The following is a 20,460-nucleotide window of genomic DNA, read 5'->3' as shown; positions in this document are numbered from 1 at the left end:
TGGGGCAGTACCCTCAGAAGGTACAATGTTGTACCCTTGACACTGGGTACTTATTTGTACCTTACAAAGACCAATCTTGTACCTTTGGTGGCAATGAGCTAAAGTTTCCTGATATTCCAAATTTCAAGATCTCAAACTTCTTATAAATCATGTCAATGTGCAACATATAGGCAGAGAAATGACATTAAAAGTTTTGGGAGTCTGACTGCGGATTAAAACAATGCAATAGTTTTGTGTCTTTTTTGGTAATTCTGTGTCCTTTTTTGTCATTTTTGTTTCTTTTTAAAGTAATTCCGTTTTTTCTGTCTTTTTGGTCATTTTGTGTCTTTTTTGTGTCTCTTTTGTGTCATTTTGTGTCTTTTTGGTCATTTTGTGTCTTTTTTTGTTTTTTTTGTGTCTTTTTAAAAATAATTTTGTCTTTTTTAGTAATTTTTTGGTTATTTTATGTCTTTTTGGGTCATTTTGTGTCTTTTTGGTCATTTTGTGTCTTTTTTGTGTCATTTTGTGTCTTTTTAAAATAATTTTGTGTCTATTTTTGGTAATTCTGTGTATTTTTTTGGTCATTTTTTGTCATTTTTTGCCCTTTTGTAAGTAATTTAGGTATTTTTCTGTCATTTTGTGTATTTTTTTAGTAATTTTGTGTTTTTGGTCATTTTGATACTGCCTCCAGCGACTCCCAGGTAATTTGAGTAAAAAATAAAAATACAGTCTCACTCACATTCATCTGCTGAAGCTGTCAGACTTAAGTTTGGCTGCTGCCGTTTGTCTATTGTACCTCAGCATGTAGAAAAAAGGGTACATATATGTACCTTTTACCACTTGGGTACATAGATGTACCTTTTGGGCCCTCAAAAAGGAACATATAGCTACCTTAAGGTCCAATAAGTGGCCCTAGGGATCTACATTAGTGTAGATTTTACCTCGAGGGACAGAAAAGGACTGGTACAGTATCCCTGTTTCTGAGAGAGTACAAGTGAAGGTTTTAATATGGTCCCGATTCTCCTTCTCCATCCCCTGCTTTGTGACTCTTTCTTCCTTCTTTCTTTGTGTGAAACTCTTTAATCTGGTCTGCCCTCAGGTCCTTGTCGCAGCCACATGCAGCCGCTGCCTTTTAAATGATATAGAGCATGTGGCTCAGACAGCAGAGCAGAGCTGCTGACTGTCTCAGACCTGGAGAGGTCTTGATTGTGCTGAAGAGGCTCAGAAAGAGCAGAAGCTCAGCTGGCAGCTGTCTAAGTGGACATGATGCTTCACATGTCTACTTTCTGCACATATAGCGTCTCCTAAAAGCCCACAGGAGTCATGAAATAATTAAACCTCTGAAGTCCACAAGATTTGGGTTCAAATTTGTCAGCTTCCTATGCATTAACCCTTTGGAGTTTGGGGCTATTTTGCTGGTTTTTGACTCTTTTTTATTATAATTCTGTCTGTATTTGTAACTTAAATAATGATCACCATGCCATGCTGGTGTCATCTTTTTCAGCACAACCTCACCTCATTATTATTATTTTGTCATTTTGACTTACTGGATCAACATTTTGAAAGACAAAAAACACATAAAAACACAGACAAAAATAAATATTACAAAAAACACGTTAAAAAAAACAAAAAACGCACAAAACACACTCAAAATTACAAAAAACACAAATAAAAAACACATTTATTTAACAAAAAACACACAAGAAACACATAAAAACACAAGAACATTTACCAAAAAACCCCCATAAAAACACACAGAATGACAAAAAAAAACACAGATAAAAACACAAAAAATGACAAAAAACACAGATAAAAACACACAAAATGACAAAAAAACACTGATAAAAACACACAAAAATTTACAAAAAACACAACAAAAATTTACCAAAAAATAAAAACACACAGAACACACATAAAAACCACAAAAAAACACACAAAATTGCAAAAAAAAAAACACAGATAAGGACACACAAAATGACAAAACAAAACACAGATAAAAACACACAAAAAATTACAAAAATCACACAAAAAATTACAAAAAATAGCCCCAAATCACACAAAAAACAGTAAACAAAAAAATTATTGCATTAAAAATGTTGAAATGCACACTGCAAAATCTGGAAAATCTAAAGTGAAATCATGTTACACTTGGTTGTGGTGATTTTTACCTTTTCTGAAAAAGAGTTGATGCATTAAATTGGACATGGAAACTTGTTGAAAAGCCGCGCTCCGGTGCTTTCATGGACTCCAGAGGGTTAATAGTAAGAATAATTCCTTCTGTGCATCCATAAATCTGGCTACATACAGTAAAAAAGCTCATTATTCTTTGTGTTATGAAGGTTTTCCCTGAATAATATCTATAATTTTAAGAGAAAGACAACGGGACACAGAAATATGTTTTCAGAGGAGGAATGTGAGAGCTGAGAAAAAAGCCTCAGTGGTTTATTAGTTCCAGACATGATTATAAATCAGCGGTAAGAGAAGAATAAAAATCTTTTAGCTAATAAAAAGTAGCAATACAACAAAGTAAAAAAAAGTCCTGCATTTGTTTATTGATAAAACATCAGCAAGATGCATTAAAGTATCAAAACAAAAAGCATCATGATGCAGAATTTAAAGAATATATATATATAAAATGTAAATTATTACGGCGTTATTACGGTTGAATTAATGTATGAGGACTATTTTAATGTTGAAGCTGGTGGAAGGAAAGCTCATTTCCTTTTCCAGGAGACCCTTTACCACCTGTTAAACTTTTTTAATAAAAGTCCTTTATTTATGTTTTGCACAACAAATACAGAAACGTTTAACAATGTCCATAAAAGATGGTGGGGGGAAAAAAACAACAGAAAATCATGACACACAAATAGTGCCAGTGAATATAAAATAAATCCATATAAATTTAGACAGTTGTAGACAAGAAGTCAAGAAAAAAAATGTAAAGTGAAGAGGTCAAAAGTCAAAATAGTTCAAAAGTCTTCTGACTCCAGTGATGCAGCTCCCTCTGATCCTGGTGGTTCCGTCTGCTAGACGCCAGCAGGCTGAACAGTTTGTGTCTGGGGTGATCGGGGTCTTTGATAATCCTGCTGGTCCTCTTCCTGCACCCTGGGTGCAGAGGTCGGTCCTGGTGAAGTGCTGAGCAGTTTTCACCTCCTTCTCTGGAGCTTTATGGGTGAAGGTGGTGCAACTGCCACACCAGGTGGAGATACAGCCAGTTAAAACAGTCTTGATGATGCACCTGGAGAGGCTGCACAGTATCCCGGAGTCCCTGCGCCAACTGTGCACAACATCAGCAGCTGAAACCAGCATGGCTAATTATGCACACAGTCTCTACTGATCATAAACATAGTGATGGTGAATTAACCCGCATCACTAACTGTGCACAGAGTGTCTGGTGCTTGTTGTAAACAAACAGAGATCGCTAAGTGAACACCTCCTGCAGCAGCAGCACATACACACTGTACTGCTACAGAGCTAACTGTTAGCCTGTTAGCACATACACACTGTACTGCTACAGAGCTAACTGTTAGCCTGTTAGCACATACACACTGTACTGCTACAGAGCTAACTGTTAGCCTGTTAGCACATACACACTGTACTGCTACAGAGCTAACTGATAGCCTGTTAGCACATACACACTGTACTGCTACAGAGCTAACTGTTAGCCTGTTAGCACATACACACTGTACTGCTACAGAGCTAACTGTTAGCCTGTTAGCACATACACACTGTACTGCTACAGAGCTAACTGTTAGCCTATTAGCACATACACACTGTACTGCTACAGAGCTTATTGTTAGCCTGTTAGCACATACACACTGTACTGCTACATAGCTAAATGTTAGCCTGTTAGCACATACACACTGTACTGCTACAGAGCTAACTGTTAGCCTGTTAGCACATACACACTGTACTGCTACAGAGCTAACTGTTAGCCTGTTAGCACATACACACTGTACTGATACAGAGCTAACTGTTAGCCTATTAGCACATACACACTGTACTGCTACAGAGCTAACTGTTAGCCTGTTAGCACATACACACTGTACTGCTACAGAGCTAACTGTTAGCCTGTTAGCACATACACACTGTACAGCTACATAGCTAAATGTTAGCCTGTTAGCACATACACACTGTACTGCTACAGAGCTAACTGTTAGCCTGTTAGCACATACACACTGTACTGCTACAGAGCTAACTGTTAGCCTGTTAGCACATACACACTGTACAGCTACATAGCTAAATGTTAGCCTGTTAGCACATACACACTGTACTGCTACAGAGCTAACTGTTAGCCTGTTAGCACATACACACTGTACTGCTACAGAGCTAACTGTTAGCCTGTTGGCACATACACACTGTACTGCTACACTTGCACTCGCTTTCTTGAAAAATAGACACTAAGGGGGTCTGAAAAGTCGCTAAATTTAGCAACAAAGTCGCTAAGTTAGCAACACTGCTTCGCTGGCTTTTACAAATGGCGCGTGTTGTTGTGGCGTCGAGTACTACGTCACATCCTGCTTAGTGTTCTATCCAATCAGCAACCAGGCTTTTATCAGGGAAGAAAAAAGACCCTGCTCTTCTACAGGGACGGAAAAAGTCCAGACAAAAGTCAGCTCGTATTCAAATTCGGTGTGTTTCGGGGAGTGAGACCAGCCTCATTCCGGGTATTGCCCGGTAGTGGAAACAGCACTATAGTGATTGCTTTTTAAATGAAACTCTGTCACAGTTCAGCTCTGCTCCCTCCTGCTCATTCCTGTAGCTTCTGTCCCCCGGTACTTTTCTTTTTTACCTATTCCCCACCTCATTAGCCCAAATCCACTCACCTTTTCACTCAGCTGCTTCAGATCACCAGTCAAGGCAGTATAAAGGCTCCTGCCTCACACACACATTCACTGTCAGATTGTTCTAAGACTTCGATTTCAAACTTTCCAGCGTTTTACTTTGGACTGTTTGCCTGTTGCCGACCCTGCCTGTCTCTGACTCTTCCTCTTCCTCAATTTCCCCTGTAAACGCCTTAGCCTTCTGCCCCTGACAACAAGTTTAGCCTCTGCTCCTCCTGGTTTCTGTCTGCCTGTTCCTGTGGCTGTCTGCTGTTCACCTGCCTTAGCAGCACTGAGTGAGTCCACACAGCAAAAAAGGTGTTTAGTCTAAAAACCAGATCAAACAGTAAATCTGAGGGAAATGATCTTGCTGCATGGACAGATAATTTACCTTGACAAGATTTCTTAAATTAAGATTATTAAATCTATAAATATGCATGTTCAGCGCTTAAAATGAGAAATTAACTCTTAAAACAAGATAAATTTCTAAAAATTTCTAAATCTACATTTTTTTAAATCTTGGTAAGAAACAAATAATCATCAGGTCACTCTGCTCGGGCCAGTTCATCACTGCTGGCAGCTTTAATTGTATCTCTTTTGTAAATTTTTTGTCTTTTTTGGTCATTTTGTGCCCGAAACAAGATGTAAAAAGACACAAAATGACCAAAAAAAGACACAAAATGACAAAAAAAAGACAAAAGAAAGACACAAAAAAGACAAAAAAAAGACAAAAACAAAACAAAAAATACACCACAAAAAAGACGTAAATTGACCAAAAAAAGAAAAAAAAACCACACAAAAAAGGACACAAAAGACGTAAAATCTGCTTGCAGCTTTAATTTATCTTGTTTTAAGAGTTCATTTCTTATTTTAAGTGTTTTTATCTTGTTTTTTTTGCAGTGTGCAGTACTAAAGTAAATGTACTTTGCTGCATTCCACCACTGGAGCTGTGTGTGGCCTCACAGTCATGCATGAACAGGAAGCATCTACCAACAAATTAATAAACAGGTCTCAAAACTGCTCTCAGGCATTTAACAATATATTCCCCAAACGTTATTTTTTCAGCTCCATTGCCTTCATTCGACGGGTGAAATCAATGCACTTAAAGCTGATGGTAGACTTTTGTGGATTTGCATCAAATATGCAGTTTTCTGTGCATTCATAGAATCAGGAATTATATTTTTCTGTATTGTGAAAATGAACAAATTGATCTGTAAAGACAATCAGTGTCAGCTGCAGCTCTGATAAACCAGACTGAGTGTTTCTAAAGAAGGCATGCTCGTGTTTTTCACTGTTAGCCTCCTGCTCATTAGCACATTTTAGCTGCAGATTCAGACAGTTCACACTGCATGGCAAATTAGATTGAGCAGCGCCAGTCCCAACCCCCACTCCCACTCCCACACACACACACACACACACACACACACACACACACACACACACACACACACCTACATACATACACCAAATCAAATGTATTTATACTGTATGGAATGTTTATGATATGCTAATAGGGTAATGGCTGCATGTTTGGATTGTGCTCGTTTCCTTATTTGTGGGTAAAAGCCAAAAGCAACCATGAAGTTACCTAATATGCACTCAAAAGATGTGCAACACACACTGTAAAAAATGTCCCGTTGTTTTTACAGAAAAAAAAACTGCCAGCTGTGGTTACCAGAATATTTCCGTAAAAAATACAGTACGCCAAAGATCCACGGGGGGTCGCAAAGCCCTCTTGATTTTAAGGGATGTAATAATTCTAATGTGTTAAATATAGATGAGTCAGCATTTAATTCATTAGTGGGACAAAAACAACTAACTAAGGGCTACATTAAACGTTTATTCATTTATTTAAATAGAAAAATCGCTATAGAAAAGTTTAAAAATAAAGGCTATATCGCAAGAATAAGGACATGTGTAACATCCCTCCTGCAGTATACACAGGTAACCTCACCTAGTGGTAACCTCACCTAGCGGTAACCTCACCTAGTGGTAACCTCACCTAGCGGTAACCTCACTTAGTGGTAACCTCACCTAGTGGTAACCTCACCTAGCGGTAACCTCACCTAGCGGTAACCTCACCTAGCGGTAACCTCACCAAGTGGTAACCTCACCAAGCGGTAACTTCACCTAGTGGTAACCTCAGCTAGCGGTAACCTTACCAAGCGGTAACCTCACCTAGTGGTAACCTCACCTAGTGGTAACCTCACCTAGAGGTAACCTCACCTAGTGGTAACCTCACCTAGTGGTAACCTCACCCAGCGGTAACCTCACCCATCGGTAACCTCAGCTAGCGGTAACCTCACCTAGAGGTAACCTCACCTAGTGGTAACCTCACCCAGCGGTAACCTCACCTAGCGGTAACCTCACCTAGTGGTAACCTCACCAAGCGGTAACCTCCCCCAGAGGTAACCTCGCCTATCGGTTACCTCACCTAGCGGTCACCTCACCTAGAGGTAACCTCACCTAGCGGTAACCTCGCCTAGCGGTAACCTCACCTAACAACAGAAACACAGAGCTTTTATACAAATTATTTATGCAAAATTTACATGCAGATTTTGCTTATTGTGCAGTGAATACCAGTAAATTAACATTCAGTTATTATTTATTGTACACTGAATACCAATAAAATTTACAAGTTGTTCTGTAAAGTTGTTTACATTTGTACTGTATTTTTTGCAGAATTTTTTTTACAGTGTATTTATACTGTATGTAATGTTTATGATATGCTAATAGGGTTATGGCTGCATGTTTGGATTGTGCTCGTTTCCTTATTTGTGGGTAAAAGGCAACCATGAAGTTACTGAATATGCACTAAAAAGATGTGCAACACAGAGAAACATTGACAATTTGACAAGGACACTCGTTTCTTTCCTACAGTCGCCTCAACTAACCCTCCATTTATCTTTCCTCTTCTGTCACATTCTCATCACTTTTATTGTCTTTGTGTCCACTGGAAACCTCCTTTTCTCTCTCCGAGCATCCCTCCCTCCGCCAGTCTCCCTCTCTCCCTCACTTTCTGCTCTCCCTGTGCCCTTGCTCCCCATCCTCCTCCTCCTCCTCCCTCTCTCCTCCTCCTCTTCCTCCTCCTCCTCCTCCTCCCGCTGTGCTCTGACTCCCTCTCAGTCCTCTTCACTCGCACACACACTCAGGCAGCATCCTCCCCTCTCCACTTCTACCTTCACACTCACCTCTTCCTCTTCGCGCCTCCTCCTTCCTCTCCATCACCTACTAACACATATCATCCCTCCTTCCATCCCTCCATCCCTCCGTCTCTCTGTCTGTCGTCTCCCTCTCTTTTCTCCATCTCTACCTCCTTCTCACACACACTCAACCTTGCTATTTGCACACACACTCATGCTGATTGGCACCCAAGGACAGAGCACCCTCTCTCTCTCTCTCTCTCTCTCTCTCTCTCTCTCTCTCTCTCTCTCTCTCTCTCTCTCTCTCTGTCTCTCTCTCCCGTACCGGCAGCCAGGCGGCGGTTTGCTGTTAGCGTGGACGGGCTTCTGGACACTGAGCTCAGCTGAGGAAGAGGACGAGGAAGAGGAAAAGGAAGAGGAAGAGGCCATGGAGCACAGCCACATCTTCCCTGTTTTCCCCCCCAACGGGAGCAGCTGGAGCCCGGGGCAGTTAGCCCAGGGATGCCCCCTCGGACCGCTGCCCGTCATCTACTACAGCGTGCTGCTCTGCCTCGGCCTGCCAGGTAATCAATAATCAATAATTGATAATGAATGTGCACGAGTGTGTATTTAATAACAAGTCTCGTTCTGTATTAATTTGCTGGTTGGAGGGTTGCAGGAGTCACGCTTTGCATCTTGATTTGTTGTGCACAACAGCTGCTCCGGAGTGTCACTCTTTGCACACACACACACACACACACACACACACACACACACACACACACACACACACACACACACACGCACACACACACAGACGCATTCTTGTACTTCTATCTTTGTGAGGACCCTCATTGTAATAGTGAATTCCCTACCAAGGTTATAATAGTTTTGGATTTTTCATTAGTTTTAGTTTTAATTTCATTGTGAATTTTTGTTTTCAAATTCAGTTAGTTTTAATGAGTTTGCTTGTTTTGGTTTAGTGTTTTTTTTTTAAATTATCATTATCATGTAACCTTTAACCCTTAAAACAAAGTCTGAAATCTCAAAAAAGCCTTTAAAGAAGTGAGGACCGGCCGAAATGTCCTCACTTTGCAAAAATGTCCTCACTCTGTTGGTTAAAAACGTGTTCCGGTCCCCGCTATGTAGGAAGTACAAGAACACACATGCACACACACACACACACACACACACACACACACACACACACACACACACACACACACACATTCTTGTACTTCTATCTTTGTGAGGACCCTCATTATAATAGTGAATTCCCTACCAAGGTTATACTAGTTTTGGATTTTTCATTAGTTTTAGTTTTAATTTCGTTGTGAATTTTTGTTTTTAAATTCAGTTAGTTTTAATACGTTTTTAGAGTGAGTTTGCTAGTTTAGTTTAGCATTTATTTTTTTAAATGCTTTAGTTTTAGCTTAGTTTTTATTGTTTTTAGTTTTTTGTAATGGGGTATTTGTTGGGTGGGAGATTAAAAGAGGTCACAGTAAATTTTGCCTTTATTTTCTTTGTCTGATCCATCTTCATTATGTATGAAAAAAATAGAAAAAGACGAAAAAGAAGGACATTTTCACTATAATTTAAGTTAGTTTTGTAACCACACAATACAGTTTCAGTTAATTATCATCATCATGTAACCTTTAACCCTTAAAACAAAGTCTGAAATCTAAAAAAAGCCTTTAAAGAAGTGAGGACCGGCCGAAATGTCCTCACTTTGCAAAAATGTCCTCACTCTGTTGGTTAAAAACGTGTTCTGGTCCCCACTATGTAGGACGTACAAGAACACACACACACACACACACACTGTTGATTTGTCATTCTGACCTTGTGGCAGTCACTTATTTGCTGGTGCTTGTGCTCGTCTGTTTGGAGTTTGTTTTGTTACATTTGTCTCTTTAGTTGGAAATATTCAAGCATCATTTAACCCTCTAGAGTCCATCTATTTATTGAAAATACAAATGTTTTATTTACAGTAATAACTTTATTTATATCTGATATGTAGACAAGCTGAGAAAGCCAGTTAAAGTTCAATCATAGGAGCTTTCACAGTGTGACATTTATGTTTCTAGAACATTTTTAAAATGTGAATTTTCTTTCTACAATGAAAACTATTACTTTTTAATTTACATGCAAATAGACTGTTTTGTAGTTTTATTACTTATTATTTTTTCTGCTGTTTTTGTGTGTATAAATGGTTTAAAAAAAAGGTACCTATTCCCTAGAAACCTGTGTCTTTTGTTTGTGTCTTCAGTATTTTCGGCAGCTTTATACTTTAATTAAAATAAAATTAAAATGCATGTGATGTAAGGACAGACTGAAAGATGCTGAACAGAGACAGAAATGAATGCAGAGGAAGTTGACAAATTTGCACAAAAGACACAAAATGACCAAAAAAATACACAAAATGACCCAAAAAGACACAAAATGACCAAAAAGGACACAAAATTACAAAAAAAGACACAAAATGGCCAAAAAAGACACAAAATAACCAAAAAAAAAATACACAAAATGACTAAAAAACCCCACAAAATGACTAAAATAGACACAAAAAGAAACAAAATGACTAAAAAAAGACACAAAAAGACCCCCAAAAGACACAAAATGACCAAAAAAAGACACAAAATGACCAAAAAAAAGACACAAAATGACTAAAAAAAACCACAAAATGACTAAAATAGACACAAAAAGAAACAAAATGACTAAAAAAAGAGACAAAAAGACTTAAAAAAGACACAAAATGACTAAAAAAAAAGAGACAAAAAGAAACAAAATGACTAAAAAAAGACACAAAATGACTAAAAAAAAGACACTAAACCACCTGTGTCTTTTGTTTGTATTTTGGGTTCCTGGCAGCTTTATACTTTGTTAATTAAAATAAAATGTAAAATCTGACTGATAGCTAGTTTGTGTGGAGAAAAAGGAGCCATGCATGTGATGTAAGGACAGACTGGAAGATGATGGACAGAGACAGAAATTAATGCAGAGGAAGATGACACATTTGAACCAAAATCTCCTGGACTTGAGAGGTAGAAAACAGCAACACCAAGAAGGAAAACAGCGTCTGTGTGTGCAGAGCTTCATTAAGTCTTATGACTTGTGAACCTTAAAAAGCGAAACTCAACTTGTTCTAGCTGCGTACGTGCACGACAGAGGAGGGAACCAACAGACGATACGATAATATCACACTGCAAAAATCAACTGACAATAAATAAATAACAATATAAAGTTACTAATTAACTTTTAGTTACTAATAATTAGTTGTGGTTGAAGGAATCATGAATTATTGTCATAGAAGAGGCTGGCATATTGTACAACAGTGTTACAACATCTTCTCTTTTATTTATTTATTTGCTACTATTTATTAGTCTAATATATATATATATATATATATATATATATATATATATATATCATGTGCTACTTTTTAATCATTTATTTCTTGTTTTCACCTCTTTTCAATTTTTTTTTCTTTTTATTGTTATCATTTTTTACTTTTTATTGTTATTGTTATTTACTTTTGTTTTTTTATTTTATTTTATCTTACCTTTTTTTAATTTTTATTCTATCTCCTTAATTTCTAACCTGCCTCCACTGCAAAAACCACCTGACAAAAAATAAGAAATAAATAACTAGAATTAAGCAAATACATCCTCGAAACAAGTAAATTTTTCTGCCAGTGCAGTAAGTACATGTTTCTTTGTAAGAAATTTTTAAATAAGCAAAAATATCTAGGCACTGGAAAAACCAATGGTAGCTTGAAATAAATCCAAATATACTAATTTTCGAGCAATTGTGGCTTTTATAGCCGACTGTAACAACGTAACATTAAAATAAGCCAACAATACTTGAAACAAGCATGTTTTGGTGGATAAAAAATGTTTTTTTAAATAACATTCAATCTACATGCAACTAAAACTCTCAATTGATGGAAAAAACTTTTATTTATACAGTAAAAAAATTAATAAAATGTCAATCTTAAACGTGAAAGCAACAGTGCCAATATCTTTTTACCGTAATATTTTAAAAAAGATGCACTGTATTTATTACGGTAAAATTCTGGCAACCACAGCTGCTGGTTTTTTACCGTAAAAACAACAGGTTTTTTTTTACAGTGTAATATATTTTTACCATAATATTTTTAAAAAGGTGCACCGTATTTATTACGGTAAAGTTCTGGCAACCACAGATGCTGTTTTTTACCGTAAAACAACAGTCTTTTTTTACAGTGTAATATTTTTTTACTGTAATATTAGAAAAAGTTGCACCGAATTTACTACGGTAAATTTCTGGCAACCATAGCTGCTGTTTTTTTTTATCGTAAAAACAACAGGTTTATTTTTTACAGTTAAGTGTAATATCCTTTTACTGTAATATTTTTAAAAAGGTCCACTGTATTTATTACGGTAAAGTTCTGGCAACCACAGCTGCTGTTTTTTTACCGTAAAAACAACAGGTTTTTTTTTACAGTGTAATATCTTTTTACCGTAATATTTTTAAAAAGGCGCACCATATTTATTACCGTAAAGTTCTGGCAACCACAGCTGCTGTTTTTTTTTACCGTAAAATCAACAGTTGTTGTTTTTTACAGTGTAATATCCTTTTACCGTAATATTAGAAAAAAGGTGCACCGTATTTATTACGGTAAAGTTCTGGCAACCACAGCTGCTGTTTTTTTTACCGTAAAATCAACAGTTGTTGTTTTTTACAGTGTAGCCACGCTAGAATATAGTGATACTATGCTGTATTGATTATTCCCGTCTCCTGTAGTGTGTGACAGGTTGTGTGAGTGATGACTCAGCTGGACCTCAGGGACATGAACGTTACGTGGCTCCTCTTGATGACCTGATTTAATGACACTTCCTTGTTGCGTCTTTGCCGTTGACTGATGAGTCCATTCACAGTCACTGTTGGACCCGTTTACTGCCTCTCTCCCACTGCGTGATCTATGAGCGCTGACCTGGTCACACACAGGGAAGCAAAGTGGTGTGTGTGTGTGTGTGTTTGTGTGTGTGTGTCTGAGAGAGACAGAAAACATGGAGGTCAGATGAAAGGGAAAAAGTGTGGATGAATAGATGCTTCTGGATGCTGCAACAAGGGACGACTTCCTCTGGGTAAATTCTGAAAGGGCCACGGGGGCTACTGCCGGTGTGTGTACACTATGATGAGATTCTTCAGAGATTTATAACAATTTATACTAGTAATGTTATGATACTATATAATATACAAGGAGCACACCTACAACAAGCATTCCTTTTCAAGTATTTATTTATACAGCAACCTATGACCTTTAACCTCAAAATGTGTGTGTGTGTGTGTGTGTGTGTGTGTGTGTGTGTGTGTGTGTGTGAGAAACATGTGTGTGTGTGTATCGAAAATCACATAAAGTTACTTGTGTGTGTGTGTGTTTGAAGCATGTGTATCTGGAGGAGTGTGTGTGTGTGTGTGTGTGTGTGTGTGTGTGTGTGTGTGTGTATCTGTAACTGTAATCACATCAAAGATCAAAGGCAATCAAAGCAGAGCAATCAACAGAATTAACTGCCACGAACTGCCAATGGTCTGGAACAGTGTAAGCATTTTTGTATGTGTATCTGGAGGAGTGTGTGTGTGTGTGTGTGTGTGTGTGTGTGTGTCTGTAACTGTAATCACACCAAAGATCAAAGGCGATCAAAGCAGAGCAATCAACTGAATTAACTGCCACCAACTGCCAATGGTCTGGAAGAGTGTAAGCATTTTTGGCCAAACCATAATACCTATCATTGATCCGACTTCACTTTGAGCGTCCTGAGTTCTTCCTGAACCTCTACATATGTTTGTTTTTAAAGAAAAATGAAGAAATAGCTTTGTTAGAGCGATCTAAAAAAAACTGTTACATCTCACTTTTTCAGAAATCTTCCTGCGTTTTTAATTTGGGAGCCAATGAGGCTATCGGTGGTGTTGGTGGATCATCTACATACAGATAAAAATCTTTGAAGCTGTATCAAGAAAAGTACACTAGCATTTACTTATTATTAATTCAAGAATGTTTTCCAACATATTGAGAAAATAGGTCACATGTATTTCATTAAAATCAAGAAAAAATTCACTTGTTATTCGTTAGAATACACTAATTCTAAGGTATTTGTGGGTTAATTAAGATTAGATATTTTTACTTTTTTTGGAAAATCTTGACAAGCCAAATTTTCTTGTTCCATTGTCAGATAATTTTGCTATTTTTATGCAAAATACACCTAATTTTTGTACTTTTTTTCTTGTTTTTAAGAGCTGGCTTTTTGCAGTGTAAATCCTGGTTTTGATTATTGCAACTAGTGACTTTTCTTGTCTTAATAGAAAAGATAAACACATCTTCTTAAGCTCTGCACCTCTTTTATTTGCTTAAAACTGCGAATAAGATGTTCTCATCAACTGAAGCTGTTCTGGTGGAGAAAAAAAACAACAAATCTGCAATGCAAAGTGAAAAGCTTTTCTACGCCAAGACTGCAGTTACTCCACAAGATTTGCAGCCTTGTAAAAGCAAAAGTCTGTCGTTCTGATCAAATCTCGCCTAATTATTTCTCCTGGATGGAGAATCAAGTCTCTCACGAGCAATTCTCCCCGCTGTCATTTAAACTTTCTCCTGCCTCGCAAGTTTTATTCGATCCTGCTGCTGCTGAGTCGTCTCTACAAACGTGATCGGGGCTGTTTGTTTAATCACTGAGCAACAATAACTGGGAGTGTAATGCAATCTTACAATAGTTGTCTGAATTAATGGCAGGGTTGAGTGCGGCGGGCTGATACTTTGCAGCAGCCGGGCTTCGACTTATTCAATCATTATGACACGGCTCGTTCCACTCAAGCTGCACCATGAATGTTTCATGAGCGCTGCATGTGAGAGTAGTGACGCCGTGACCTGCACACACACACACACACACACACACACACACGTATTACACTGTGGACGGTTCAAGGCTGTTTCCTTCATCACCACTCACTGTTTCATCAGGAATAACAGGTGGTTTTAAACAATGCAGGTTGGACAATAAAGTTATGCTGCCCCTTTAGCCACTGGGGGCTTTGAAAATATGTAGAATTATCATAAAGAAATCCTCGATACGATTGTGTAGCGATGCAATATACATTGTAAAAACAAAAGGTCTTTTTTGGTCATTTTGTGTCTTTTTTTGTCATTTTGTGTCTTTTTTCAGTCATTTTGTGTCTTTTTTTTAGTCATTTTGTGTCTATTCTTAGTCATTTTGTGTCTTTTTTTTGTCTTTTTCAGTCATTTTGTGTCTTTTTAGTCATTTTGTGTCTTTTTAGTCATTTTGTGTCTTTTTTGGTCATTTTGTGTCTTTTTTGTCATTTTGTGGCATTTTTGTGTCTTTTTTGGTCATTTTGTGTCTTTTTTAGTCATTTTGTTTCTTTTTTTGTCATTTTGTCTTCTCATTTTGTGTCTTTTTTGGTCATTTTTGTGTCTTTTTTTAGTCATTTTGTGTCATTTTTAGTCCTTTAGTCCAACCTAAAAATGTGATTTTTAACCTTTTTTTCTACTTTCAAAACACTATCATGCTCAATAAAGAATTTTAAATGTTTCAAATGTGACCAAAGGTGTCAAATCTAACATATAATAGGGTTCCATCCAGTTCTATCATTTGATACTAAATCTATTTGAGCTTGTCTCCAGTTTTACTTGGTATATCATCATCAAACTGAAACTGGCCTCATGGAGTTTACAGCCAGAACTTTAGAGGTAAATTTACAGTAGGGCTCCACGCTGCTTTGTTTTCTAGTCTGATGGAGGCAACAAGTCTGGATTATTTGGAGCTTTTGTACACTCCAAAAAAGTTAAAAAGACAAGAAATAACAGCAACACGCCGCCACCATCGTAACACTTCTCACAGATTTTGACCTTTTAAGCTGCAGGCGGAGACGGATCACAGATCTGAGGATGAGAAGTTGATGATGGAAGGTGATGAGAAAAGGGATTACGCAAGTCAAGTGGTGGGAAATGATTACAGCGTGACCTAGGGAGATGATTAACTGGGATCTGGGGATGGCGCATAAGGAAGGACAAGGACACCAAGAAGAAGAAGAAGAGGAAGAAGAGTGGCGTTAAGAGAAAGAGATTAACCGTCTGGAGTCTCCAAAAGCGGCAAAGCTTCTTCATCACATCCAGACTAGAAAACAAAGCAGACCAAAAAAAGACACAAAATCACTAAAAAAAGACACAAAATGACCAAAAAAGACACAAAAAAGACACAAATTACCAAAAAAGACACAAAAAAGACCCAAATGACCAAAAAGACACAAAATAACTAAAAAAGACACAACAGACACAAAATGATCAAAAAAGACACAAATGACCAAAAAATGCACAAAATGACCAAAAAAAGACGCAAAATTATCAAAAAAGACACAAAAAGACACAAAATAACTAAAAATAGACACAACAACAGACACAAAATGATAAAAAAGACACAAAAAAGACACCAATGACCAAAAAAAGACACAACAACAGACACAAAATTACCAAAAAGGACACAAAAAAGACACAAATGACCAAAAAAGACACAAAAAGACTTGAAAAGGATTCAAAAATGGACAGAACAGCCCTTTAAGACTCCACAGAGATTAATAAGAGGCGAGCCAGTGAAGTAGCACCTCGGAGCCCTGAGTGGAGCTACAGACGACGGAGCTGAGACGAATTGCCACATTTTTAATTAATCGCCAACTCGCTCTCTCTCTCTCTCTCTACTCAACACACCACACGGCCTGAGACAGAACAGACGTGAGCAAAGAGCACAACAACTCTGACAGAAGGAGTTCTGCTCTTTGTTCAGTACAGTATGTCTCAAAACACACTGTACAATATGTTGAAGCTGATGAGTGATATGAGTGAAGCTGCTCTGAATATCCGGGCTGAGACAGCTGTTTTTTATGGCTTGTCCTTTCAGTTGGACATTTTCTTGCACGATCAGTTCTTTCTGGTGGTAGACAGGACCCAATTTGGGGGAAAAAACCCTTCAAAAAATGAGGCATTTGGGGGTAAAAGTGTTTTCTTGGTTGTTCTTATCGTATTTTTTTTAGGGCTGAATCCATTTCTGCCCGATGTCAAGCTGTGGATTTTTTCTTCTTCCTCTTCCGGAAGCAATTTCGTCCCGCTACTAGACAAATTATATATCAAAACGTGCGGTTTGATCGGGATCAGTGTGCTATTGCTTTTCTCTACAGAATACGAATTTCTGCGCAAAATTTTGCATTGAAATGAATGGGACGGCCGAAAAAAAATGAGCAAAAAAGAACAATAATTGGAGATTTTTAAACGTCTACCTCTCCGGCATAATTTCACCTAGAGACTCCATTTAAACTTCAAACAGTAGACACAAGTCTTGTGTATCGGTGTATTAATCCATGTTTCGATAGGTCATATAGTTTTTTATCAATCCCTGTTCAATGACCATGATAATTTTTGGAGAAATTCTGAGATTATAATGGGTGTGTATTGCACGGAATGTTCGTGTCACAGTGTGTGACATCATCGCCAGAGTGTAGAGGGAAAGAAAAAACTGTCACAAAAATAAATTTGAAAACTGCACTCCAGGCCGCAAATTCCACTCTACAGAAATAATTTATACATAGAAACGTAGGAAAATTAGCCTTCTCCCTCACAATCCTCTGGTAAAGCTGTCAGAGTTATAGTTTGGGCGTAGGACGCAAAGATGCACCACCAACACCACCAACAGCCTCATTGGCTCCCATATTAAAAACGCAGGATTTCTGATAAAGGGAGATGGAACAGTTTTTTTAGATCGTTCTAACAAAGCTATTTTTTCATTTTTCTTAAAAAAAAACATATGTAGACGTTCAGGAAGAACTCAGGACGCTCAAAGTGAAGTCGGATCAATGATAGGTATTATGGTTTTGCCAAAAATGCTTTCTGTTCGAGGCCAGAAATTCCAGTCTGTCCACCTCTGGCTGCTGTCACTGTTCTGGAACATTCAGGTGGCAGTTAATTCTGTTGATTGCTCTGCTCTGATTGGTCAACCACAACGCCTTTGATCCTTTGATGTGATTACAGTTACAGATACACACACGCACGCACACACACAGACACACACATTTTGAGGTTAAAGGTCATAGGTTGCTGTATAAATAAATACTTGTAAAGGAATGCTTGTTGTAGGTGTGCTCCTTGTATATTATATAGTATCATAACATTACTAGTATTAATTGTTATAAATCTCTGAAGAATCTCATCATAGTGTACACACACCGGCAGTAGCCCCCGTGGCCCTTTCAGAATTTCCCCAGAGGAAATTTTCTAGTTTCTATTCTTGTTTTTATTAATTCTACCTCAGTATTTTATTCTATTGTATTTTATTGTACTTTATCTATCTATCTATCTATCTATCTATCTATCTATCTATCTCAAAATAATCCTGTAAAGTTATCTACAGACAGTAACTTTATTCAGAATACCACCAATTTAAATTGCAACGATAACATATTACAGTTACTTATATTTTGTATTTTAAAGATAGATAGATAGATAGATAGATAGATAGATAGATAGATAGATAGATAGATAGATAGATAGATAGATAGATAGATAGATAGATAGATAGATAGATAGATAGATAGATAGATAGATAGATAGATAGATAGATAGATAGATAGGTTACCCTGTTACCTGTACTCTGTTACTTCCCAAACCCTGGTTACAGTAAACTGGAGATATTTGGTCTCTATCTTGGAGCATTTGTTGGAAACAGCATGAGCAATTAAATCAGCATCACTCAGATGTCACCAAGTGGAACGTGTCGTCCTGGTCGTCTACCTGTGCAGGAGAACATGTCTGCCCTCACGTCCTCCACAGCCTGTTGTAGCGTTCCCTCTCTCCTCCTTGAAGCCTCTGACAGTTGGTAGTGACGTGGAGAATGTGGGAGTTAAACACCACCTCCTCCCACTGCCACTTCTCCTCCCACTGCCACTTCTCCTCCCACTGCCACTTCTCCTCCCACCGAGGGGGAAGAGGGCGGAGATGTTTGACGTTAACAGGCCAGGCCAGGAGTCGCCCTCTGCTTAATGAAGAGGTGGAGCCAGACATTTATCAGTTTGGACTATTGATCTATTAATCTGCCCGGCGACAGGCCATGAGGGGCGGATGGTGTCTCGTTAAAAGATACTGTCGCTCTACAAGTGGAGTTTCAGATTAGATGGTGTTAAAAAATCTGTTAAAAAATCTTCACCATGTTGGTGGTTACCTCACCTTTATGTCCTGGTAATTAATTTTTAACTTTGACTTACTTGATAAAAATGTTGAACCCAAAAGAAACAAAGGAAACATAAAATCTGATCTGGAAAACTATATTTCAATACACAGAATTTTAAATGTTGCAAATATAAAAATTCAACAAAAAGAAAGGCAGCTGCTACCGTTTATTATCCGCCGTGTTGTTGTTACTGTAAGAAGTGGAAATGTTATGGAATGTCATTTTGTTTCTCTTTTTGTAATTTTGTGTCTTTTTGTTTTTAGTCATTTTGTGTCTTTTTTTGTAATTTTGTGTCTTTTTTTATAATTTTGTGTCTTTTCAGTCATTTTGTGTCTTTTTTGTAATTTTGTGTCTTTTTTGTCATTTTGTTTCTTTTTTAAGTTATTTAGTTGTTTTCTGTCATTTTGTGTCTTTTCTAATAATTTTGCGTCTTTTTCGGTAATTCTCTGTATTTTTTTTTGTTATTTTGTGTCTTTTTTAAAGTAATTTTGTGTTTTTTCAGTCATTTTGTATCTTTCTTTGTAATTTTGTGTCTTTTTTTGGTCATTTTGTGTACTTTTTTGGTAATTATGTGTCTTTTTTGTTGTTGTAATTTTGGTAATTTTGTGTCTATTTTTTTTGTAATTTTGTGTCTTTTTTTGGTCATTTTGATACTGTCTCCTGTGGCCCCCAGGTAATTTGAGTTTGAGACCCCTGATCTAGAGGGTTAAAGGACATAATAGATTTCAGAGGGTTAATGGGACGTGAAGCACGTGTTGCAGCATGGAGGCTGCAGGAGAAGATGGTGAATATTCATTGAATGTAATAGATGAGAGGTCTGAGCTCTGGTTTGTCTCCAGTCTGAGAAAGGAGAGGAAGGGAAGGAGAGAAGTGGGGACAACTTGTCATGGAGGAGACGAGCCAGAGAGGACAGAGGAGGCAAGAGAGGAGGCGAGAGAGGAGGCGAGAGAGGAGGCGAGAGAGGAGGCGAGAGAGGAGGCGAGAGAGGAGGGAGGTGTTGTTGGAGGCAATAAATCAGAGATGTTGATGCAGTGACAGCTGACTTTGCTTACAGAATGATGTCACCAGAGTTTAACTCTCTGGAGTCTTTTTGGGCTGTTTAGTCCATTTCTGACTCCTTTCCATCCTGCCTGTATTCACCACTTAAAACATGTTTAAAGGTCTTGTGTGTTTAGTGGAACAATTTTGGTAATGTTGTGTCTTTTTTAGTCATTTTGTGTCTTATTTGGTCATTTTGTGTCTTTTTTTTTGTAATTTTGTGTAATTTTGTGTCTT

At 37.7% G+C, this 20,460-nt stretch overlaps 1 protein-coding gene across 1 annotated transcript in view; it reads left to right on the top strand.

Moving 5' to 3' along the window:
- Positions 1 to 8,372: 8,372 nt before the first annotated feature.
- Positions 8,373 to 20,460, top strand: part of gpr139 (G protein-coupled receptor 139) — a 29,659-nt gene continuing 17,571 nt past the window's right edge. Inside the window, exon 1 of the mRNA XM_059347156.1 lies at positions 8,373 to 8,508. Within this exon, the coding sequence (XP_059203139.1) occupies positions 8,373 to 8,508 (136 nt within the window). The remainder of the gene's footprint in view (positions 8,509 to 20,460) is intronic.

The sequence above is a fragment of the Centropristis striata genome, chromosome 13 (assembly GCF_030273125.1).
Source record: "Centropristis striata isolate RG_2023a ecotype Rhode Island chromosome 13, C.striata_1.0, whole genome shotgun sequence".
NCBI classification, from domain to species: domain Eukaryota; kingdom Metazoa; phylum Chordata; class Actinopteri; order Perciformes; family Serranidae; genus Centropristis; species Centropristis striata.
This window is presented reverse-complemented; position numbering and strand designations above follow the sequence as displayed.